Source organism: Zootoca vivipara, chromosome Z (genome assembly GCF_963506605.1).
Source record: "Zootoca vivipara chromosome Z, rZooViv1.1, whole genome shotgun sequence".
Lineage (NCBI taxonomy): Eukaryota > Metazoa > Chordata > Lepidosauria > Squamata > Lacertidae > Zootoca > Zootoca vivipara.
Genome location: NC_083294.1, coordinates 13,138,676 through 13,162,125, shown reverse-complemented (window position 1 = coordinate 13,162,125; position 23,450 = coordinate 13,138,676). Strand labels below are relative to the sequence as shown.

Sequence of the window (23,450 nt, the reverse complement as noted above, 5' to 3'; positions counted from 1 at the left end):
AAATATATTTCGTATGATAACAGATTTTTTTGTTTTGGCCGCTTCCTGCATGAGCAGAGTCTAGCGCAAAACTAGAATTAGATAGAGGCAGTAGTTCTGCTGTATGTTGTTAGGTGGCGCTTTACAAACACTACTGTTTCGCAAAGAGGCAGCGCGCACATTCTACTAACGCTCACCTCCCCGAGATGCTTAGTGCGCATTGGCTTCATTTGTGCGCTACTGCGCAGGTACCCTGTCTTCTCCAAAGATATATAAAATATAAAAAGACTCTTAATTTGGCTCTCAATTTTTAATTTTAGGATTAGGAATTAATGGGGGTCCTTGTCACAATAGCGGCTCGATGAGGGGTCCTCGAGAAAATTTTGTTGGGAACCCCTGGTCTAAAGTATCCAGTGGTGGGTTCTCCAATAGCTGCCTTAGCATCTTCTATCAGATGTAGGGTTGCCATATTTCAAAATGTGAAAATCCAGACACAAAACTTATTTTGGCAAAGTTGCTGAGCTTTCTTTTATGGCTTATGCATCTGAACTTGCAGGTATGCAATATGCAGCTCATTCCCTAGCTTCCTCCATGGTAGCTGGCAGGAATGTTTCATTACACCAGTGAGCAGTGGATGCTGCAACTCAATCTCGTCTCATGAGAGGAGTCTTTGGAAACCAACTGGTGGAACTGGTGGAAACCAACTGGTGGAAACCAAGGACAAGAAAAAGTATTTTTTGAGGAAACCATCAGTTTTCCATGAATAGGGGATTTGCGCCCTTCAAAAACTGTTGGGGTAGGCAGGATAAGGGAGGGTGGCATTTGTCTTTCTTTAAGCCTGGAAATTCGTCATCCGACTTTCAAAAAAAATCAGAGGGGAGGAAACAAAGGTGCTTCATCCTGACTTAGACCCTAGTGTTGCTTCTCTTCCAGTGGGAGTGAGTCTACTGGCTTCTGAACACTATTGGGAGAGGGTAACTTTGGATCAGTGGGTTCTGGAAACAGTTGCTCAAGGCTATGCTCTAGAGTTTGTTTCCCAGCTTCACAACTGCTTTGTTCCAATGCCTCACTCTCCAGAGAAACACTTGGAAGTTTATGGAAGAGATAGGAGCCATCGAACCTGTCAATCCTTCAGGGAGGAAGTGAGGGGTTTAATAAATTTATTAGGACCAAAGGAAAATGGTGATACCAGGACCATTTTGGACCTCAAATGGTTAAACAAATACATCCTGAAGAAACATTTCAAGATGGAGATTCGTGACAGCACTAGGAAAGGTAAATTGCATGATATCTCTTTACCTTTCTGAGGCCTATCTTCAACACTGGTACCAGCACTGTTGAGTGGATTGAATTTGATTAGTGACTTGTTCCTACCAGCACAGCATTTCATAGGATGAATTAAAACAGGCATCCCCAAACTGCGGCCCTCCAGATGTTTTGGCCTACAACTCCCATGATCCCTAGGTAACAAGACCAGTGGTCGGGGAAGATGGGAATTGTAGTCCAAAACATCTGGAGGGCCGAAGTTTGGGGATGCCTGGATTAAAACAACTAGGCGTTATGTGGCAGGCAATCACAGTATGGCACTTGTAACCACATGGTGAAATGGATATGTACTGATTTCCAACCACAAGGCCCTTCCCTCCACAACCATTTTGGGATTTGGGGGAAGCAGAGGAGTGGTAAAACTGAGCACAGAAAACGCAGTGAAATTGAAACAAATTTAGAGAAAGGCAGTGAAGCTGGTCATGAGTATGGAAAACAAGTCAGATGAGGGAAGCTTGAAGAAACTGGTTGCAGACTGAGGCCCCAGCCAACAGAGCAAGGCTCAGCTGCAAACAGGAAGTCATCTTATACTCCTCTCTGCCCTGGGTGAGCCAGTGGCCAGTCTGGATGGATGGAGTCAGTGCAGGGCAGGGCCGGCCCTACGGCCAGGCTGGGTGGCGCAGGGCGCCAGGGCACCCACCCGCCCGCTGCGGAGCTGCGCCTGCCCACCCGTCACGGCAGCTGCACCCCCGCGCAGCTCCGGCCACCCGCCGTGCTGGGAAACGGGGCGGGGGCGCCGGAGGGATCCGTCGCACCATGGCGCCAAATATACTTAAGACGGCCCTGGTGCAGGGCCTGGGTACTCCACGAAGAAGCTACCACCTGTAGTTCAGGGGCTCGCCACATGAGGGAACTTCCTATAGATCACAGTAGCGTCTGAGATCCATAAATCCCTTCCTCCCACTTTCCATTACAAATGTCCTCCTGCCCTGAATTCCCATTATGGAATCCCTCCTCATCCTCTGTCACTTATCTGCAAACAGGGTTAGGGATACCTATTCATCAAAGTAACATGCAGATTCACCCTTCAGTTCCAAAACATCTTGACATGAACTGGATTTTCCTCTTATCATTTGGTGACCAAAAGGTTCTTAGCTAACACAAGAAGGTAAAAAACCCTTCCTTTCCCCCTCCAAATGTCTAATTTTCCCCAGCACCTTCCTCCTTAAAAGTCTAGCACAAACTGAACGCATAAACAGGATGGGAAACCAGCCATCTCTGCAGCCCCCCCCTTTCCACCTTACTTTGCTTCTTTTTGGCTTGAGGTCGATACACAACATATGGTATGGAACAGAGAGGCGGAAAAATAAAAACAAGAATTTGGTAGAAAAGCGAAAAGCTACATGAGGGAATTAAACTTTACAAATAACCTTATTGAAAGGGAATTTTTGAGTTGGAAGGAATCTGAGAGGTCATCAAGTCCTGGCATTGCCAATGTAGCAACATGCCCCCCCCCCAATGCCCTCCCATGGTAACCACCAAGGCTCTCCCAATTTTTTAAAAAGAGGTTTTTTGTGGTTAGTGCTTCTTCTTTTGGTTGGTAGGTTGGGAGAGGTTGCTTTTTTGGGGGGGGGTGGGAGGCTCTGTGTTTTATTTGGGTTTTGGGTGTGTAGATGTTTTTCCTATTAGGGAGTTATGAGCACTGTCAGTTTTTCTCTTCTGTGAAATGAGTATTTTGTCCACGAGAGTTTCTGAGATCCCCCTGAGCAGGAACTGCTTTGCAGGAAGCAGCTGAAAAATCCCTGGCAGGTGCTTAAATCCTTCCACTCAAGGGGGAGCCAACACATCCAGAAGCAATTTTGTCCCACTGTCAAACACCTCATCCTTAGCACATTTATTCTAACATTTAGCCTAAATCTGTTAACCTCCAGGTTCTACCAATTGGTTCTAGTCCTGCCCTCTGGAGCAATGCCTGGATGTTCAGCATGACCAAGAGATAAAGCAATGTCTTTTCTGTTGCAGTACCCAACTAATGGAAGCATCTCCTCTCTAAAATATGGCAGTGCTCTAAGGCTTATTAGGCAGCCACAGAGGCACTAAGGATGATTAGTCAATTAATAACTATTGCAAATCAAACAGAAGGAAAGAATGTGAGGCATTTTCTGTATCTTTCCAGCTTAGGAGATAAGCTGCCTTCTAATAGAAGCAGCTTGCAAGCTGAGTTGCTGGCAAAAATTGAACTGGTTAAGCTTTTTCCAGTATGGAAATACAATTATGGGGAAAGCATCACCGTTGATCTGTCAGATATCTTATTACTTGTGTGTGTGGCTCCTGATTTACTTTTGGACCCTATATTTCAGCACAGCAGTTTGCAACATTATGGATGTTGATTTTTACTGATTAATTCTTTTGCCAAGGATGAACCTTTTATGAACGAGAAAATAGTTTGATGAACTTGGACTGAACTAATTTGTTTTGTAAAAGTACAAACTTTAACTGGAACTAGTTCCTTTTTAAAAAACTGGACTTTCAAAGCAGTATACTGTATTTTACATTGCCTCTTAAGTCTCTGTTTCCAAAAGATGAAGAATAGCAGACAAAAACCCTGTATGCTGGAGAGGCAAGAAGTACCTTTGGAGGCCATGCTTGTCTATCAAGTAGCATCAGTTCCCCACAGAAGCAAACAACATGCCATTGGAGTATTCTCAATACAGTGGTGCCTCGACTTAAGAATTTTATCCGTTCTGAAGGCACCTTCGTAAGTTGAAAAATTCCTAAGTCGAAAAATGCCATTGGAAACGTGATTTCCCATAGGAATGCATTGGAAACAGAAAAAATCGTAAGTCGAAGCAACCCTATCTAAAAATTTGTAAGTCGAAAAATCCCTATCTAATTATATAATGACTATAAACTTTCCGGTGCTCCTGCCTTACCTCCATCTTATCCCCTGGCTAAGATGTAAAGTTTAAACCGCCGTGATTTTTTTCTGGATGTCGAGACATTTGTAAGTGTGCGCCCATTACCCCCATTCGTAAGTCGAAAAATTCGGCTGTCGAGTCGTTCGTAAGTCGAGGTACCACTGTACTCCTTTTCTCCAGCTAGGTGCAGAGCTCAAGACTTCCGCCTCCTTTGCTAGCTACATTGCACCTGCCAAACTGATTTTCTTCTACTAGGTCAGGTGCACCCATTAAAATAGCTACCAACCAACAAGAGTAATCAATGCTCGTTTAAGCAAGCATCTTCTAGTTATTGATGCTCATATACTTATTTAAGCAAGCGACTTCTGGCCACTGATGCCCATTAAAGAAATATGTTTCACTACGAACTCTTCAAAAGGAAAGATGAAAGGCCACTGACTCAATATCTCTCACAGCAGGGATGGGGGGACCCGTGGCCCTCCAGATGATGTTAGACTCCAACTCTTATCAGCTCCCAGTCAGCATAGCCAATGTTCAGGGATGGTGGGAGCTGTAGAACAACAACTAAAGACCAGCAATTTTATTCCACAATGTGTTAGGGTCTGTCACCATATTTGATCTCTTAAGTGTCCCACCCAACCTAGGTAGTGGTGGAGTCACCACAAATTGGCAGCCAATGGCTTGCAGACTGGCAGAGGTCCATAGACCAGCACTTTGAGTAGCATGAACTAGATGGCTGCAGGTTGCTTGGCCCAAGGTAGACAGCAAGGTCACATATTGCTTGTCTCAATCATCTTCCTACAAACTGAATCTATCTATCTATATATATATAAATGTAAAAATCGTGAAACTGCGTTTTCCACTTTTCTCTGGACCGCTTGACCGATCGTCCTGAAATTTTGACACAATGATTCAGGCCACTCCCCGAGCGTTGTTGGGGACAAAAATCCCTCAAATCACATACCTGGGCAGGCATACCTGGGCAGCGCCCTCAAGTGGCGTAATACCCTCCTCCACCCCCTCCCTTCCTGTGAAATCTAAGCCACACCCACAAGCCAAATGACATCATCAACCAAGCAACTGAAACCACCAAGGCAGCCATTATCAGACCCCTAGACCCCCACCAAATAACCAACCTTGCTAAGTGGAGGTAGGGGCCTGCCTGGAGGGGATGCGGGGGGGGGGGCGAATAGGGAGCAGGTGTGGGAGTGATCCTGGGGTTGATGTCGGCAAGCCGCATCAAGCCTGGCAAATAGAGCTGTCAAATGTAAAAGGTTGTTATCGCGTGCAATGCTGGCAAGCCACATTGTACGTTGGTATAAGCACACACGTATCTATAGGTTGGGTCATTGGGACAGAGCAGGACAGCAGGTCACCACAGGACTGGACAGAGGTGGGGAAAACAGGATGGAACTGGTTTGGGCAAGTTGTGTCAGGGGAAGCAGGTCCAAGCCAGAAAGGTTGAACCCAGGTCGGGAGGAAAACAATGGGAGGTTTGGAAAACTACCAGTAGTCACAGGATTAAGAGGAGGGGGATGTGTAAAGTGCACATGTGACAAGGAGGTGTCTGAGGGATACGTGAGGATCAGGCACTTCCCTTATGCAGGTAAATTTGGGTGTTGGCAGGATGTGACAAGTAGGGAAGTACCACCTTTTCTGGGATGTCCTGGCTGTCATTGGAGGAAGACTGCACTGTTGGTTAATTATTTACTTTGTAACAAAATATCAATAAAAGGGGGCTCCTGCTTCTGTTCTGGGTCTCCTCCTGGAATTTACTACCTTGTGTCATGTCTTGTTTTGCCACTCAACAAGCAGGGATATGTAATAGGTCAGAACAGGGTGGGGGGAAGACACAGGGATAAAACCTGCCCTCTCCACAGTATCTCACCTCGGCTTTGCGGACTAGGCCGCTTTCCAGACTAGGCCAAGTGGAGGTAGAGGCCTGCCTGGGGGGGATGGGGTGTCCGAATAGAGGGCAGGGATACGTAATGGGTCAGAACAGGGTAGGGGGGAGACACAGGGATGAAACCTGCCCTCTCCACAGTATCTCACCTTGACTCAGGGGGACTCTGAGGCTCAGGGGGATCTGAAGGGGGGCTATTACCCTCCATTTCACAGACTAACGCACAGGGCCAGCTAGTCATATATAAATTCTTTAATGGTCAGAAATCAGAGCTGATTCAGAAGTGGCACACCTCAATCTCTTCACAGCACAGATCTCTTCACCTTCCCTATCTCCTATGTAAATGAAGGTGGCTAAGTAGCTCAGTAACAGAGCATCTGCCTTGCATGCAGGAGGCACTAGGTTCAATCCCTGACATTTCCTGGTAGGTCTAGGAAAGACCCCCTGCCTGGAATCCTGGAAAACCGCAGCCAGTCAGTGTAGACAATACTGAGCTAGAAGGACAAGTGGTCTGACTCATTATAAGGCAGCTTCTTATGTTCCTACAAAAGATGGGAAGTGCATTCATGTTAGAATATGCTGAGAAGGTTGCACATGTCTGATGTTCTGTACTTGTAGGAAGAAGTCTGCTGCAGCTGGGGTTGGGTGGGTTTGATGTCAGGGAAGGAAAAGCCCCTTTAGGTTGGCTCCTACAAATTACATTTTATATACATTTACCCAATGGGAAAAAATATGATGATGATGATGCCATAATTTGACTTTCATGGGGAGATTCTGACTTTGCATCCCAATCTAGAGCACAAAAAACAGAGTTCCAAATGAAACCATCTCTCTTGGGGCAGTAATTTCATTCTGTAATTGTCTCCTGTCAGAGCAGCCTACAGCTGCATGCCTAAAGAATGGCTGTGTAGGGCTTGATGGGGTGTGTGTGCTCTGCCACACGAGGAGAGGAGAGGCTCTGGAAAGGGAACAGCCAGCGCCGTCTTAAGCGCCCCTGTCGCCATGGTGCGCCGGATCTCTCCGGCACCCTTCCGCCCCGTTTCCCAGCGCGGTGGGCGGGTGGGCGCGGCGCTGCTGCGCGGCGGGCGGGCAGGCACAGCGCGATCTCTCCGGCGCCCTCCCGCCCCGTTTCCCAGCGCGGTGGGCAGGTGGGCGCCGCGCACAGCTGCGCAGCGGACCGGCGGACCGGCCGGCCAGCGGGCCGGGGCCATGGTGCCCTGCGCCACCGGGGGGCTACGACGAGCTGGCCCTGGGAACAGCCAGTAAGGGCTTAACTGGATGATGATATTTTTAAACCACCCTTCATAAAAAATAAACAATAAACACAAATATCACTTGTCTCAAGTATAGGGAAGGAAAGTCTCATGGTATCAATCAGCTAAGGGGAACCTGTGACCGTACAGACGTTGTCAGAGTAATAATTTAATAGTTCTTATAATAATATAAGATGGATAATAATATAAGATGGACCAGTAGTCCATCTAGCTCTGACTTGGGAACCTTCTGCATGTAAAACAGGGGCTCTAACAGTGAGCTACAACCCTTCCCCAAAGCTAAGAAACTAAGAAGCTGTTTTATACTGAGTCAGACCCATTGGTCCATCCAGCTCAATACTGTCCACACTGACTGGCAGCACTTCTCCAGGGTTTCAAGCAGGGATATTCCAGTCCTATCTGGAGATGCTGGGGATTGAACTTGGGGGCTCCTGTCTCCAAAGCAAATGCTCTACCATTCAGCTACCTGCTGGAACCGGCAAGCTACTTTGCCAAACCATCTAGGTGGTGTAGAATCTCTCTCTCTCTCTCTCTCTCTCTCTCTCTCTCTCTCACACACACACACACACACACACACACACACACGCTTCCAACTGTGAGTTTCTCTATTGAAGATGTCATCATCTTTAGTAGGGGTAGGGAAGAAATTCCATATAGTTGGCATTTTAATGTAAACCTATCTAATTCACACTTCCTAAAACAGTTCACAAGCCCAAACACAGCTCTCCTTTGACAATTACACTGCTCTGAATTCTATAATGCAGCTCTCCAAATAAATAATGTGTTAAAAAAAAGTGTATGTGTGCATAAAAAGTGGGAAATGTGTGATGTTAGGGGAAATTAGTTGTAATTTATATTAGGAAAAACTGCATTCACAAAGGTATATATTAGGAGAAATGTGCTCTAAAATGTTGACAAATTTTCATGAGGAATTTGCGGGGTGGGGTGGGGGGGTAGCAAACAGATGCAGAAATGTGGGAAGCCGAACTTAAAATTGGAATAAACGAGAAACTGAGAGAAATTAATGTACTGTAAACAGAATCTGTCCATTGTTACTACGCTTATTTTGCAGCATCCCTGTCACAGACCAGTTTCTTGCATTTTGTTTCAATCTTCCCCCATGTGCATATATTTCTGCTGACTGAGGATAACACTCTGCGGATCTGTAGACTGTAGCTTACAGAAGCTTATGCCATAATCAATTGCTTAATTAATGAAACGAAATTGCATTTGCCACCTAACACTCATTCTGCACCTGTAAGCAATCGATCCCTTAGTGTGGCAGCACCTACACTTTGGAACTCCCTGCCTGCTGATGCTGTCTTCTTTATAGCACCCGCTTAAAACATTGTTGTTAAGTGACAATATTGCTTAGTGAAGGATGTCATCCTAAGAGGGAATACTTTGAATAATTTTTTTTGGGATGTAACTGACAGACAGAAAATAATGTCCTATTTATTTATTTATTTATTTATTCTGTTTTTCTTTTATTCTTCTGTTATTTTTCTTTTCCTTCTTTTCTGTCTGTCTGTCTGTCTCTCTGTGTCCTCTGCTTTGGACCACTATTGTGATTGTACATACATGAAGGTGATAGATGGTTGGGGCCTTGTGTGAGAGGCAGGGAAAACTGGAAGAGGAAAGGTAAGCTCCCAGGTGGGCTAGTCCACCCTTTCTGGATGAGATAAGGGTTAAGATCTGAGAAAGAACTTTGTATTTTGCTTTCCTTCTCTTTTTCTGCTTTTGTTCTCATTTAGATTACTTTGTCTTTTACACTATTGTATTACAAATTTTTTAAATACTTTTTTATTGCCTAACCAGTTTTGTTAGGCAAACCTATCCAGAAATGTAGAAATTACATATATTTTATCACTTCTTAGTTACTGTTGATTTTATTTATCATCTGAATGTTTTGAAAATGCCTGTTTTTAACAAGAATTTTAATGTTTTCTTTTTATCTAATAAAATTGTAAGGCTGTTGTCAAGCTAAAGTTCAATAGGGGGCCATGGCAACTTCAGCATGATGAGAGACCAGCAGGCAGGTGAGCAAGCAGCATGGGAAGCAAGTGCCTAGACAAGCTGTTTCACAGAGTGGGGAGGCACTTCAGATAGCGGTTTGGGAAATTGCTCCTTGAAGCACACTAGAGCGCTGCATTTTGTTAAATAAATAAATAAATAAATACAGTGGTATCTCAGGTTATAAACACCTAGGGTTACAAACACTTCGGGTTACAGACTCCGCTAACCCAGAAGTAGTACCTCAGGTTAAGAACTTTACCTCAGGATGAGAACAGAAATCGCACGCAGGTGGCCCGGCAACAGCGGGAGGCCCCACTACCTAAAGTGGTATCTCAGGTTAAGAACGTTTTCAGGTTAAGAACGGACCTCCAGAATGAATTAAGTTCATAACCAGAGGTACCACTATAAATAAATTCTTCAGTAGCAACTATTCCTCTCCAAGAAAAGGTATGGAAAAGGAAGGAAGGAAGGAAGGAAGGAAATAGAGCTCCTGTTACCTGCCCGTGACTTCAATGTTGGAGACAGCATAGAAGTACTTGAACAAATTCTCCCGTTGCACGTAGGTGCCCCCTAGTGCTGGTCTCAACAGCCGCAGCCGCAAATCCGTCATGGTGAAGAAGTCCTTCAGCCCTTTGGCACTCTCTAGCCTGGTGTAAAGGTTGTCCATATTCTTGAGTTCTGGCCCAGCAAAAATGGCAAAGCGGTCCCTCACTTCAAAGCGTACATTCTTCTCTTTCTTGGAGCCCGGCCAGCGGGAATACTCATCTGTGCAGATGACCCTGTTGGCGCTGGTGGTGGAGAGGTTCCTGACCCTCCGCGCTTGCATGCCGAAGGTTTCATTGCAATCATCTGCATAGTATTGATATGGGTGCCAAGTCCTCCCATTGTCCAAGGACTTTTCCAGGATCATCATTGTGGGACGCCCATACTCAAAAGTCACTATGATGTCATCAGTCAGCTCAATGCTCTTGTTCCAAGAAAGTGTGATGTTGGCCAGCAAAGGCTCCGGGTAACGGCTCCATGTCACACTCTGCCAGTATGTCGCCAGGCCTTCATCTTCTTTGTCAAACATCAGCTTGGGTGGATGGGCCAGGTCCGGGTTGGAGGCATCACACTCATCACACATATATGGGTTTTCCTGAAAGGACAACAAGAGTAACAAGAGAAGAAATGGATGGCAAAGAGCAAGAACTAATAGGGGATTCATTTGGGAAGGAGCCATGCCTCACTGATCGAGCGTCTGCTTGCATGCAGAAGGTCCCAGATTCAATCCACTCAGCATCCCTTGGTAGGGCTGGAAGAGACTCCCTGCCTCAAACTGAAGAGGTGATGCCAGTCAGTGTTGGTAATACTGTGCTAGATGTATCAGTGGTCTGTCTCAGTGTAAGGCAAGTTCCTGTGTTTCTATGCAGCTGCAAAGATGCAGGATGGCAGCCATTAAAAACAAAATCATTAGATAAAAAAGGGCTTTTTACGGGGAAATTGTCACCTTGATAGTTTTGGAAGGGATACTACTGATCATGACTATTCTAATAGGAACTTAGAAAGCTACATTAAAGAAAGCAAAAACATCGGTCCAATTTGCTCAATGTCATCATTGTCATTGTTTTCAGACAAGGGCCTTTTATAGCTCTAACTGGAGGCCCCAGGGATTGAACTTTGCGCCTTTGGCATGCAAACATGCAGAAAGGCTGTAGCTCAGTAGCAGAACACCTACTTAGCAAGCAGGTGGTCACAGGTTCAATCCCAGCATCCCCAGGTAGGCTGGGAATGTATCCTGCCTGAAACCTAGGAGATGTACTGCCAGACTGAGCAATAGTCTCTGAGCTAGATGGATAAATAGTCTGACTCAGTATAAGGCAGCTTCCTATGCTCCAAATGCTCTGTGATGAGTTACGAGCTCTTCCATAATGCTGTAAAAGCGCAAGAAGCAAATACTTTTTAATAATCACATCATCATCATCCTTACATCATCGTACTAAGGAAGCAACACTTTGCCTAAACTTGAAAGAAAGGTAAGAGTTTTACAAATGATGTGAGTCATGCATGACTCCATACATCATGAAATGTCACCTCATACAGTATATCCCTACGTGTCAGAACTATTTCATTTCTTCTCCAGCTTTTTCCTGCATTAGAATTTTTATGTACTTTTGGAGATGTCATTCCTTTCTTCTAATAACCCTTCTGCCACCTTTGAAATGGAAGTTGACCTAAGTGTAAGGGATAAGCCAAGAGTAGTCCCAATCAGAGTTGATCCACCAAAATCAATGGACCCCATTATGTATGGACTTACCATAAGCATGATTTAATTGGAAATCACCCAACAGGAGGATATGTCAGAATTTGCAGAAGAACATCCTCTGGACATGTGGGGTAAATGACCCATAATATCTACGAATGAATTCTATGGAAGTTTCTGGGAAGAATAGGCTCCTTGGATCTGGTGGGTGTCCCTCTCCATTATAGAGGATCTACTTACAGAGGCCTCCTTTTTGTAGTGCAAGCAACAAGTACAAGTCACTTTAGTTGGGCTGCTACTGTTCTGGCTCCCACTGAATGAACAGCTCAAACTTGGGTTACAGTTTCTGCTCAAAGCTTTAATGCTCAAATCATTATAGTACATAAGCAAGACAAGGGTCAAAGGTACAGTGGCTGCAATGCGTGGCTAAGTGAGTTAAGTCATTGATCCAACAGTTGACATGCCCCTTGGGTTGCCCCGATGTAGGAGTTCGGCGGGCATGGCTTTAGCATAGTAAGTAGGATGGGCAAGCAAATAGGAACTCCTTTTGATGGGCTGGGTCTGGTGCCCCTCTGTATATGGAGACTTGTCAGCTGAAGTTGATGGGAGGGGAGGGCAGCATAGGTGGAACAGGAACTTTGGGCTGTATTGGCAAGGGTTGATCCAGTGATAGCCCACTGAGTCCCTCCCTTTAATCAAACTCCTTGCTTGTCACGCTCCCCACCCGCCATACACTTCTGATGTCTCATGGGATTCAGACAAAGTTCCTTCCCAGCCTCCAGCTCTTTCTTTGCACTTTTCCCACTGCTTATCCTCATCTGACCAGTCCCTCCAAGAGTTATCCTCGAAACTCATGACAGTTACTTGGGCATAGGAGGAGATCTGCTTGAACAGATCAGAAGTTCTAGTCTAGTATTTTGTTTCTACAGTGGCCAGCTAGGACACTCTATCCTCCCTGCTGCATTCCACTAAGGGAATATTGAGATGAAGGAGGAGGTTGACGGGCAATGCCACCTCCTGGACTGGTTGCAAGGAGGTAGGCAGGTGGAGATTGGCTGAGGCAGACTGGACCTGATGGGGCAGTGCCTCACTTGCCATCATGGCAGGTGCCCTCCACTGAAGCAGGGCATAAAACAAGAGCCTTCCCCTGTCTCATCTCCTTGCCTCCACTCAAATTCAGTATCTGTTTTTCAGTGACATAATTATCTATCATGGTTAACAGCTAGGAACCTCAACTTCTTCCATTCATAGAATCATAGAATTGTAGAGTAGGAAGGTACCCTGAGGGTCATCTAGTTCAACCCCCTGCAATGCAGGAATCTCAACTAAAGCATCTATGACAGATGGTCATCCAACCTTTGCTTAAAAACCTCCAAGGAAGGAGAGTCCACCACCTCTCATGGGAGTCTGTTCTACATCCTGTTTCCATTCTGTGCCAGTTATGCATGCATAAATTGTTTAGAAGGTTATCTTGGAATTAAGTGGTATATTAATTAATTAATCAGTCCATTCTGACCCCATTTTCTGCACTTTTTTGTAGCAATAACATAAAAAAAATCCACACTTAATTTGTGGATTACACCTTAATATTTGCATTTTAGGAACACTTCCCTCTTGAATAACATTTTGTAAGCATTCCCCCAAACCTTTCTTTGGGGGCTGTGCTGTTCTATATATTTCCCCTAAATTAACATTTTTGTGCACATATTTCCTGCAAAAGGCACTTATTTACCTTTTTTTAAAAAAAAAAAAACAACAACAACCCAAAAGTGCCTCAGAAAATCCAGAGAAGTGTGCGATCCAATGAATTAATGCATTCCAATCTTCGTATAAGTCCAGGAACTGTGACTTAAGTTGGCCTGCTTTAAAATGCAGACCAAAAGAAATTACAGTATCTTACATCCCTAACAACTGCAGTGGGGATGTGAAAACAACAAGGATGAAGCTAAACAAGGCTATCCCTCTATGAAACTCACTCTGCTGCCAAAACCTGTTTTTGCAACCCTCAAATTCAACCGAAGTTTTACCTTCCACTTAGACCACTAGGATTGGGCTGTTGATGGAAAAGGCAAATTCTTTTCTTTTCTCCACTGATCAAAACATTTGTAGTTTTCTGTAGCTCAACCTCCTCTCTCCCTCCCCCCTTCCTCCATAATATATTTCAAGTGAAATTATGTTATTAGTGGCTAAGCTGTTGAGTATTTTAAATAAAGCAGACATCTGCTGCAAACAGTAAAAGCTGCAGAGATAGCTTTTAAGAAATGCCCACCCAAACCCTCAACTTATTATCACTGTCGGAATGAAATGATAAACAATACCAATCCCATTTTAAAACACACACAGAGAGAGAGAGAGAGAGAGAGAGAGAGAGAGAGAGAGAGGGAGGGAGGGAGGGAGGGAGGGAGGCGGAGAGATGTGTCAGTGCCTCCTAATGGGGGTAAGACGAGAGATTAGTATTTATAAGGGTGGCTGCCTGAGATCCGAGACAGATGGGCTTCAAAGTGGGTCAGATTATGTCTTTTCCTAGGACACTTATCTAAAGCACTGTACACATTCCAATTGTTTCTGTTTACTTCTTTTTTATGGTCCCTGTGTTCCTGTTTTGCCTTTTTTTTGGGGGGGGGGTGTTGTCAATACTGTCATTTAAATCACTAAACAAAAAGTAGTGTGCCTGCGGGTGTAGTGGAGTTATTCAGGAGAAGGTGATATAGAGTACCAGCTCTGTATGCAGGAGATCCAAATTTCACTCCCCGTCATCGCTAGAAGAGGCTAGGAAAGACCCCAGGCAGAAACCCTGGAAAGCTACAGCCAGTGTAGGTTGATCTTAGGACACAAACACAGGGCGTTGTGTCCACTGCTAGTTCTATTCAGAGTAAACCTATTGAAAGTGAAGGACATGACTTAGGTTTATTCATTTCAATGAGCCTACTCTTGATTAGAGTTCAGCTCAATACAGCCTAAACGTATCCATTTTCTTCTCATTTAGATCACTCTTCTGAATCCCAGCTCCCTTTCCAAACCACCTTGGTTCATTGTATAATACAGTGGTTCCCAACAGGTGGTCCGCGGACCCCCAGGGGTCTGCGAGCTATGCCAGAGGGGAGCTATGCTATTAGAATAAAAAATATATTAAATATATTTCGTATGATAACAGATTTTTTTGTTTTGGCCGCTTCCTGCATGAGCAGAGTCTAGCGCAAAACTAGAATTAGATAGAGGCAGTAGTTCTGCTGTATGCCGTTAGGTGGCGCTTTACAAACACTACTGTTTTGCAAAGAGGCAGCACGCGCATTCTACTAACGCTCACCTCCCCAATATGCTTTGCGCGCGTCGGCTTCATTTGTGCGCTACTGCGCAGGTACCCTGTCTTCTCCATTCCCCTCCCTCCTCCCTGGTGCGCACTGCCTCTTTGCAAAACAGTAGTGTTTGTTTACAAAGCGTTGTTTTTCGCGGAAGCTACAGTTCGCATAGTTAAAAATGGACCGTTGGTTAAAAAGTGGTTCGTTAAAACGACAAAGGCCTACAGATGAAGAGGAAGATAATGCATTTGATGTTCAAGCAAGTAAGTCAGTGACTCTCGAACCGATCTTGTCAATGTCTATTGAACCTAAATCGTCTGCGTCCCTTGAACCTAACCCTTCCAAGATCAGTGTTAAGCTGACTGGAAAAATTAGATTAGGAATTAGGAATTAGATTTAGGATTAGGAATTAATGGGGGTCCTTGTCACAATAGCGGCTCGATGAGGGGTCCTCGAGAAAATTTTGTTGGGAACCACTGGTATAATATATAGCAAAGAATTTCCCATAGCTGGGTAGTGCTCAACTGGTAGCCTTGGGCATGACCAAGGCTCAAGCTAGGCCCATTCCTGGCACCTGCAAAAATTGCTAAGAGCCAGCACTCCAAGCAGCATATGGTCTCTGCCAGTTGCCCTGTGACTGTAGAGTTGAAGGGCAGCATACTGACATCTCAACCACTGGCCATAGGATCAAGGGTCATGGGAAGGTGACACCCCCTAGCTCCATAGCTGCCAAGTACCCCGTTTTCCCCAGGAAACCCCCGTTTTTACTTACCTTTTCCCGGTGCCGCCCGCCCATCTATGGGCACCAAAAATGGCCGCCACCGACACCGTAAGTCGCGTTGACGCACTTCCGGTCATGCATAGAAGCTACTTTTGAAGCCGGCGGCGGCCATTTTTTGTGCCCATAGAAAGGCAAAGCGACACCGGAAGTTATGTCAACGCAACTTCCGGTGTCACACGGCTGCCGGTCCCGGATTCTGCAGTCCGGGACTTGGAAGGTAAGCCTAGCTCTCCAGAGGAGAATTGCAGCAAGCGGGGGGATCAGTTTGGCCAGAGAAAGAGCCACTGCAGTTGAAAGGCCAGGGCATAAATCTTCACCATAAATAACAAACAAAAAACAAACAGGCTGCATTCAAACTGTATCCTTATCCATGACAGATTTAGCTCTGGAGAACTCAATCAGAAGAGGGAGGGGAATTTAGGAAGAGCACAGACTATTGCAGGGGTGTTCGAGCTGCAGCAACTGTTTTGGACGGTGCCATCTGTTCTGATCCTGTTAGAGTCAGGCTTGCTGTTTGGATTGGCAGTGAAGGGCACAGGGATGGCGTACGGCTTGCAGGTGCTCCTACCCACTGAGTCAGCAGCCATGCCCCTTGAAATCCTGTGCCGCGTCATCTGGAAGCAACTCTAGAGTCAGTACTAACTGCCAGCCCCCACGTGTTGTACATAGAATAAGATGCCATGCGGAAGAGTTTGCTTGCCCTGCTTTAAAATAGGGTTTAGACAAAAATTAATGGATAAGGCTATAAGTGGGTGCTACTAGCTATGCAGGCTATGTTACACCTTCCGTGTTGGAGGCACTAAGCCTCTGAATACAGTTGCTAGAAATCACAAGGGTGAGGAGAGTGCTGTTGTACTCTAGTCTTTGCAGGCTTCCCACCATAGCTGCCAAGTTATCCCTTTTTTTAAGGGATTTTCCATTATGCTGAATAGGCTTCCTCATGAGAAAAGGGAAAACTTGGCAGCTATGCTTCCCACTGGGGCATCTAGTTCACTACTATGAGAACAGAAAGCTGGATCAGATGACACCCCCCCTCAACCTGATTCAGCAGGGCTCTTTTGATGTGAGACTGAAAACCCACATGAAAGAATGATCTACGAATGATCGCCAAAGAAGAAAGAAGAAGACGACGACATGCAAACAAGCAAGTGCGTGTGCACACACACACACACACAGAGGAATACATCATCATCATCATCATCATCATCATCATCATCATCATCTACGTTTATATCCAATCTTTCCTCCAAGGAGCTCAAGTTGACATGCATGTTTCTCCTGTTCCTCCCCATTTTATCCTCACAACAACCCTGTGAGATGGGTTAGGTATGGAGGCAGCGACAGGCCCAAGTTCACCCTGTGAGGTTCATGATGGAGTGGGGATTTGAACTCTGGTCTTGGACTGTCACATCACTCTGAAAATTGTAGCTCTGGGAGGGGAACAGGGGGCCTTTTAACAACTCTTAGCATCTTTAACAAACTCCAGCTCCCAGAATAGTGCTTTAAATGTGTGGTGTGAATGCGGCCTAAACCTATTGAAATACTGTACAATGCTCATGTTATATGTTTTCATTATTTTCCAAATTCCTTAATAATATAGGGACTCTAATCATACTCAGTAGAATCTGGGTGAGCTTTTCCCAGGGGAAAGCAGATTCGAAACCAGTGGTGCTTGCATGAGAAGCTTAAAATGGTTTAGCTAGCAGAACTACCCTCACTAGGAATAGTCATCCAAACCAAAGCACTGCTACCCTCCTTCAAAACTAACCTGTCCCCAAATTTTCAAATGCACTTCTCCAACCCTCCCCCAAATAAATACAAAACTCTGTATTATTAGGGGGAAAGTGCGCATAAAACGCATCTATCAGTGACAACAGCATACAAAAATGCATTCTGGTAGGAGAAATGGCTTGCAAAAATAAAAGGTGTACATTAGGCAAAATTGCAAATGAAAATGCTTCTATTAAAGAGAAATGTGCATTAAAAAGCTGGTGCGTTTTTGTGGAGGTATCTATATCCATATCTATACCTATGCAGAAATGTCGCATACTGAAGACTCGAAACATGAGAAACAAAAATAGACAAATTCATCCATCCCTAGTATGGGGACATGAACAAATCTCAGTGACCAAACCTTATATAGCAGTTTGCTGATCACTGAGTGAGTTCCTGTAAGCCAACAATGAACAAAGTCTGGCGGATTATATTGGGAATTTTGACCTGCAATTCTTTGCCACTCTAAACCTTTGCATCTCCCCAAAACATGCTTTTTTACTGTTCATTTGTGATTATTCATGCCCATTATGGTATTGGATTGGTCAAGCACTATTCCATTTTCAAATCTGTTTGTATCTGCTGAAGATTCAAGGTGGACATGCTAATTCATTTCCATGGTGCCTGTCACATAGCTTCTTGCTAAAATCCTTTCCTTACCAAAGGAGGTTCTGGGATTTTTTTGTATGTGTCCTGCTTTTGTTGTGCTTTAGTGCAAGAGTCCCACCCCCCCAGCATCACAGAGGGGGTAAGCAAGACAAAACAACTAATGAAGCAGAATTATGCGTGGCCGGTCCCATAGGAATCCACCATTAATGCACTATAATTGCACCAATATCATATTGCACAACCCACCTGCAAAAAAACCTCTTGCCCAGGGGCCCACTGTCCCTCAGACCTTGTGGGGGGCCGGACTATATTTTAAAGAAAAAAATAATGAACAAATTCCTATGCCCCACAAATAACCCAGAGGTGCATTTTTAAATAAAAGGACACATTCTACTCATGTAAAAACATGCCGATTCCTGGACCGTCCGTGGGCCGGATTTAGAAGATGATTAGGCCACATCCAGCCCCTGGGCCTCAGTTTGGGGACCCCTAGGAGCACTTTACTTAGGAGCATGGGTGATAAGCAAGCAGCTCTTGAAACAGGAAATTCTTTCTCGAAGGCACACCTGCTGTAGAGCTCTGGCGGCTTATTTGGTGTGTTGATCTTGCTACGTCTGTGTCAATGGGTGATGGCAGGAATGAGGTTATCTCTCTGATTCTCTGCACAGTTTGTGGACCACTCACACTCTTAATTCAGAGGGCAATCCACCTTCAGGCTATGGGGAGCCTAGCAGTGTCCTTATGAGCCCCTGGCTTTGAACTGATCCCCTGTCCCAGATGGGAGTCATTATCAGCCCCCCCTCCCCATGGACATTGGGAGTCTTAAGGACCTTGCCACACCCTTGAGAGCTCCTTATGCACCAGCTTGGGTGTCCTAAGACACTGCTGCTGGCCTCTGGCTTAAAGATTACCCGATTAGTTTACAAAGTTCCCATTTTGCTGAGGACAGCAGCAAAGCGCTTAAGTTAGGATAGAATTTCCTCCAGATCCTGCAAGATGTCACGGGAAGGAACCATGTCAACAATAATTTGCTTGTATCTGAAACAATGGCACTTTATGGGACGAGGGGGAGGGGGGCAGGAAAGTGAGAAGTAGCAGCACGCATACGCCACTTGGTGCATGGCGCACTCTGGTGAACGGTGGGTCCTCTGCAGCTCCTTTATTCCCACCCCCCACCCCATGCCTCAAATAAATCTGTCCATCCTGGCAGAGTCCGACACCCAACAGACGTGGGAGATGTGTAAATCTCTAACCTTGCTGCCACAGACACCCCACCCCACCCCCCTCCTTCTGACCCAACTTGTGGAGTCGAAAGCTCAGCCCCAGCTCTGAGGAGCAGATGGTCAGGAGCACTAATGAATCAGCCTGTGTATTTACCGCGCCTGCTCCTGCTGGGGAAAGGTTTTAATAAACAGCAGCCAGAATAAATAAGCCCTACAACCAATCCAAGCACTCTGCATTCCTCTCCGCCTCTCCTGCATGCATCAACTCCTGTGCACAGCAAGAGCCTGAAATTCTATTTGTAAGGAATGCTGCTTACCAGACTAATTTTTTTTGTGAGGATTTGCTTTGTTTGCTTTTAAGCAGCTGGGTGTTGGTGTTGCTTTAAAGCAAGGCTGGCTCACTTTGGGGGGGGGGGTGCTGAGGTCCACATTCACCTTTGGACAAGCTTCAAAGGGACTACAGACATGCATAAACACACCACACCCAGGACACAGGCGAAACACATACAGAGAGGCATTAAAATATCCATTGCAGCTTTCAGCTGATTGCAGAATGGGGCAGGGACCTTTTTTTTATTAACCTTTTTTTGGCCTGCTCTTCATCTGGTTCCATCCCTACTTTGACTGGCGGGTGGCACAATCCACCTGTCAATCACTTGGTGTCATTATGACATCACATAACTACCAAGTGGGTTTCCCCCCCCCAACTGTCATAATCCCTTGTGCAGGGTACCCAATACCTGGCTGTCAGGCACTTGGAAACTGCCCTGCACAGGGCATTGCCAGCCCTATGCTCCAAGCACCAAGCATAGGACCAGCAAAGTGCCTCTCTGTCCTGTCCAACTTGCCATTTGCAATGGAGAATTCCCTTGTGAAGCTGATGCTGGCAAAAGAAGGCATCTTTCTCCCCCGTCTCCCCCATGAGTAGCTGGTGGGAAGAGGAAAGAAACCTGCTTTTTGCAAGCATCTGTTGTGCTCAGCCTAGTGCTGTGATGGAGATTCAGGTCAATATGTTGAATGGGGGTTGCTGATTTGAATACCCATCATGGCACTAGGCTGGGTGTAGACTAGAGGTTTAAACTTCTATACTATCTGGTGTTGCAGATAGTATTTTTATTATTATTATTTTCATTTTCTGCCTACCAAAATTGCTGAGAGTCTTAGTGGACCACAAGGAAGGCCAGATTAGGCCCACAAGCTGAGGAGTTCTCCACCCTGGTTTTAGACATGCATACACACTAGGAGAAGGGGACGACAGAGGACGAGATGGTTGGACAGTATTCTTGAAGCTACGAACATGAGTTTGACCAAACTACGGGAGGCAGTGGAAGACAGGAGTGCCTGGCGTGCTCTGGTCCATGGGGTTACGAAGAGTCGGACACGACTAAACGACTAAACAACAACAACACACACAGGGGGCTAGAATTACCATTCCTCTGCATTGAGCTTTCCTATTTCTGTTCTTTACCTTTAGACTAATCCTAGGATTCTGCTTACCAGAATCTGGCAGTGGGTTTTATTGTATATGTGGCTTTGTGGACCAATGAAGAATAATTTCAATTGTCCTCAGGCACTTATACATCAGTTGCATCCAGACTAGGCAACTGGAGTGCCTTTAAAGAAGGTCTGGAAATTTAAGCTACTGTAAAATTTAGCCCTTTGGAGGGCTGTGGAGTTTGAACCTATTATATTAATTTTGAATCAATTGAGTTCGGAGGTGCCGTTTCATGGGGGAGATTTGGGGTGTGTGTGTCAATGTCGGGACATCACATGCATGATGTCCTAACACCCTGATGTCATGCGCGTGACATCAGCACCATGGGAGGAGCCATCTGGGGGCAGAGCCAAATGTGGCAGCTGTCCATCTTCAATGGCCCATGGCTCCTCCTTCACCTGGGGGTGCCACCAGCAGGAGGCTGCTTCAACCCTACTTCCCCACTGGGGAAGGAGCCAGCCACGGGAGCTGCACTGCAGTTGGCTCTGCACTTTTGGGACATTGGGGGGGCCCAGCCCCTACCCACCAAATATAGGGTGGCGGCCAAAGGGGCTCAGTCCCCTGGAGCTGGCATCCCTGGTTCAGTTGGTTACCCATCTGTTTAAAATTGTTTCAAGAACTGCTGGCTCTATGCCAGCATGTCTGAGCCCCATGACTGGTCCCAGGGACCCTTTCTAAACAGCCTTGGCCCAGTATACCTGAAGGAGCGTCTCCACCCCCATCGTTCTGCCCGGACACTGAGGTCCAGCACCGAGGGCCTTCTGGCGGTTCCCTCACTGCGAGAAGCCAAGTTACAGGGAACCAGGCAGAGGGCCTTCTCAGTAGTGGCACCCGCCCTGTGGAACACTCTCCCATCAGATGTCAAAGAGAAAAACAACCACCAGACTTTTAGAAGACATTTGAAGGCAGCCCAGTTTAGGGAAGCTTTTAATGTTTAATAGATTATAGTATTTTAATGTTTTGTTGGAAGCCGCCCAGAGAGGCTGGGGAAACCCAGCCAGATGGGCGGGGTATAAATAATAATAATAATAATAATAATAATAATAATAATAATAATAATAATATCTGGCCTGCCAGAAACATTGTTCAGGCTGTTGAGTACCATGGACAGCATGTTTAAAGTGGTGACTCCACACTTGTGGAATTTCTCCCCCTGATAATTCCACCTGGCCTTTTCTTGCAGCCTTTAAGCATACCACAAACACACACACACTGTGTGTGTGTGTTTGTGTGTGTGTGTGTTTTAATGCACACATAATTTATTGCTGTTGAAGTTCTCTTAAAACCTCCTGCTTCCATTGCAAGCCTTTCTCACACAGGGAATACCCTACCCAGGCCCATGAGATACTACAATATTTATCCATGTTCCATCCAGGCAAGCAAGATGCATTATCACAGTTCAGGGACACATTCCATCCAGGGGGGCAATACACCCATGGGGCAAAACCACAATACAGCTGGTTAAGGACATGACCTGCACCGAGGAGTGTCTGGAGATCCAGACGTAGAGGGATGGAGGAAGGCTGCATTTGGTCCTCTGGTCTTGAGGTTCCCTATCACTGCTTTCTAGGGCATGCTTGAGGTGGAATGTTTCATCCAACCACAAAATATCATGCTCTTCAAATAAAAAATAAAATATCACAGTCCTTTTTTGCTTTCTGAGTCAAACTATGTTGTTGAGTTTGAGAAAGGGCAAGATGATTTCAGGAACCAAAAATAACATCTGTAGGTAATTAAATTTCATGCTCCAGGGCACAAATTGATAACCTGAAAGAGATCAGGATGGAATTCCCATTGAACTGGAGATATTCGCTGGCAATTAATTTTCGCTCCACTCACAGATTTAGGGAAAGGAAGCAGCCATAATTAATTTAGAGTGATTACTGCTAATAGCTGGTTAAGTGGTAAAACATGAGCACAGAGACTATCAAACAGCAGGGCTGAAACACACACATTCTAGTATAAATGCACACTGGCTTTCCTACCACTAAAAATGAGGGCTCTGTACAATTCTTCCCACAAATCATGGCCAAATTCATTATCCATTTTCAGTGTGAGTACTTTTTATGAATTTCACCTGAAACTCTGCAATTGGCTTCTGTTGGAAGTGGAACTCTAAAGACAAATAAGTGGTCCTATCCAGAAGCTATGTGCAAATGGCCTACAAAACCCTCCAACCTATTTGTGGGCAGATTTTTCTTTGGGAGGGGGAGGACATTGCACTGAATTTCTGCAGGGGGGGAGAGAAATTATCCAACAGTTTCTCAGAGGGGGCACTGCCATTGCTGTTGCTCTGTGATAAATTTCTTAAGCAAAAACAATGGCCACCAAACAAGTAGAAATACAAAATGGTGGAGAATAATAAGAGAATATTATGCAAAGTGGCCTTTTCTGGAGAGGTTTGGTGCTGGAGAAAAATTAGAATCTACATTATTAAATTCTAAGGAACTTCAGCTCAGCTCTAATCCTATCTACAAGTGCAACTTATAAGGTACAGCTAAGGCACACTGGCCTTAGTTCATTGGTAGAACATTGCCTTGGCATTTAGAAGGCCCAGGATCAATCCCCAGCTGTATTCCCGGGTAGAAATTGTCTCCTTTCTGAAACCCTGAAGAACCACTATCAAGCACTGTTTCAATACCTTCACCACCTCCCCAGACTGTTGGAGAGAC

At 45.4% G+C, this 23,450-nt stretch overlaps 1 protein-coding gene across 3 annotated transcripts in view; it reads right to left on the bottom strand.

The window, feature by feature from the left end:
• The window catches only part of NTNG2 (netrin G2), a 126,933-nt gene that overhangs the window by 61,456 nt on the left and 42,027 nt on the right, over positions 1-23,450 (bottom strand). For all 3 annotated transcript variants that reach the window (XM_060270662.1, XM_060270663.1, XM_035113520.2), the window contains one exon: positions 9,854-10,494. In XM_060270662.1, the coding sequence (XP_060126645.1) occupies positions 9,854-10,494 (641 nt within the window). The remainder of the gene's footprint in view (positions 1-9,853; positions 10,495-23,450) is intronic.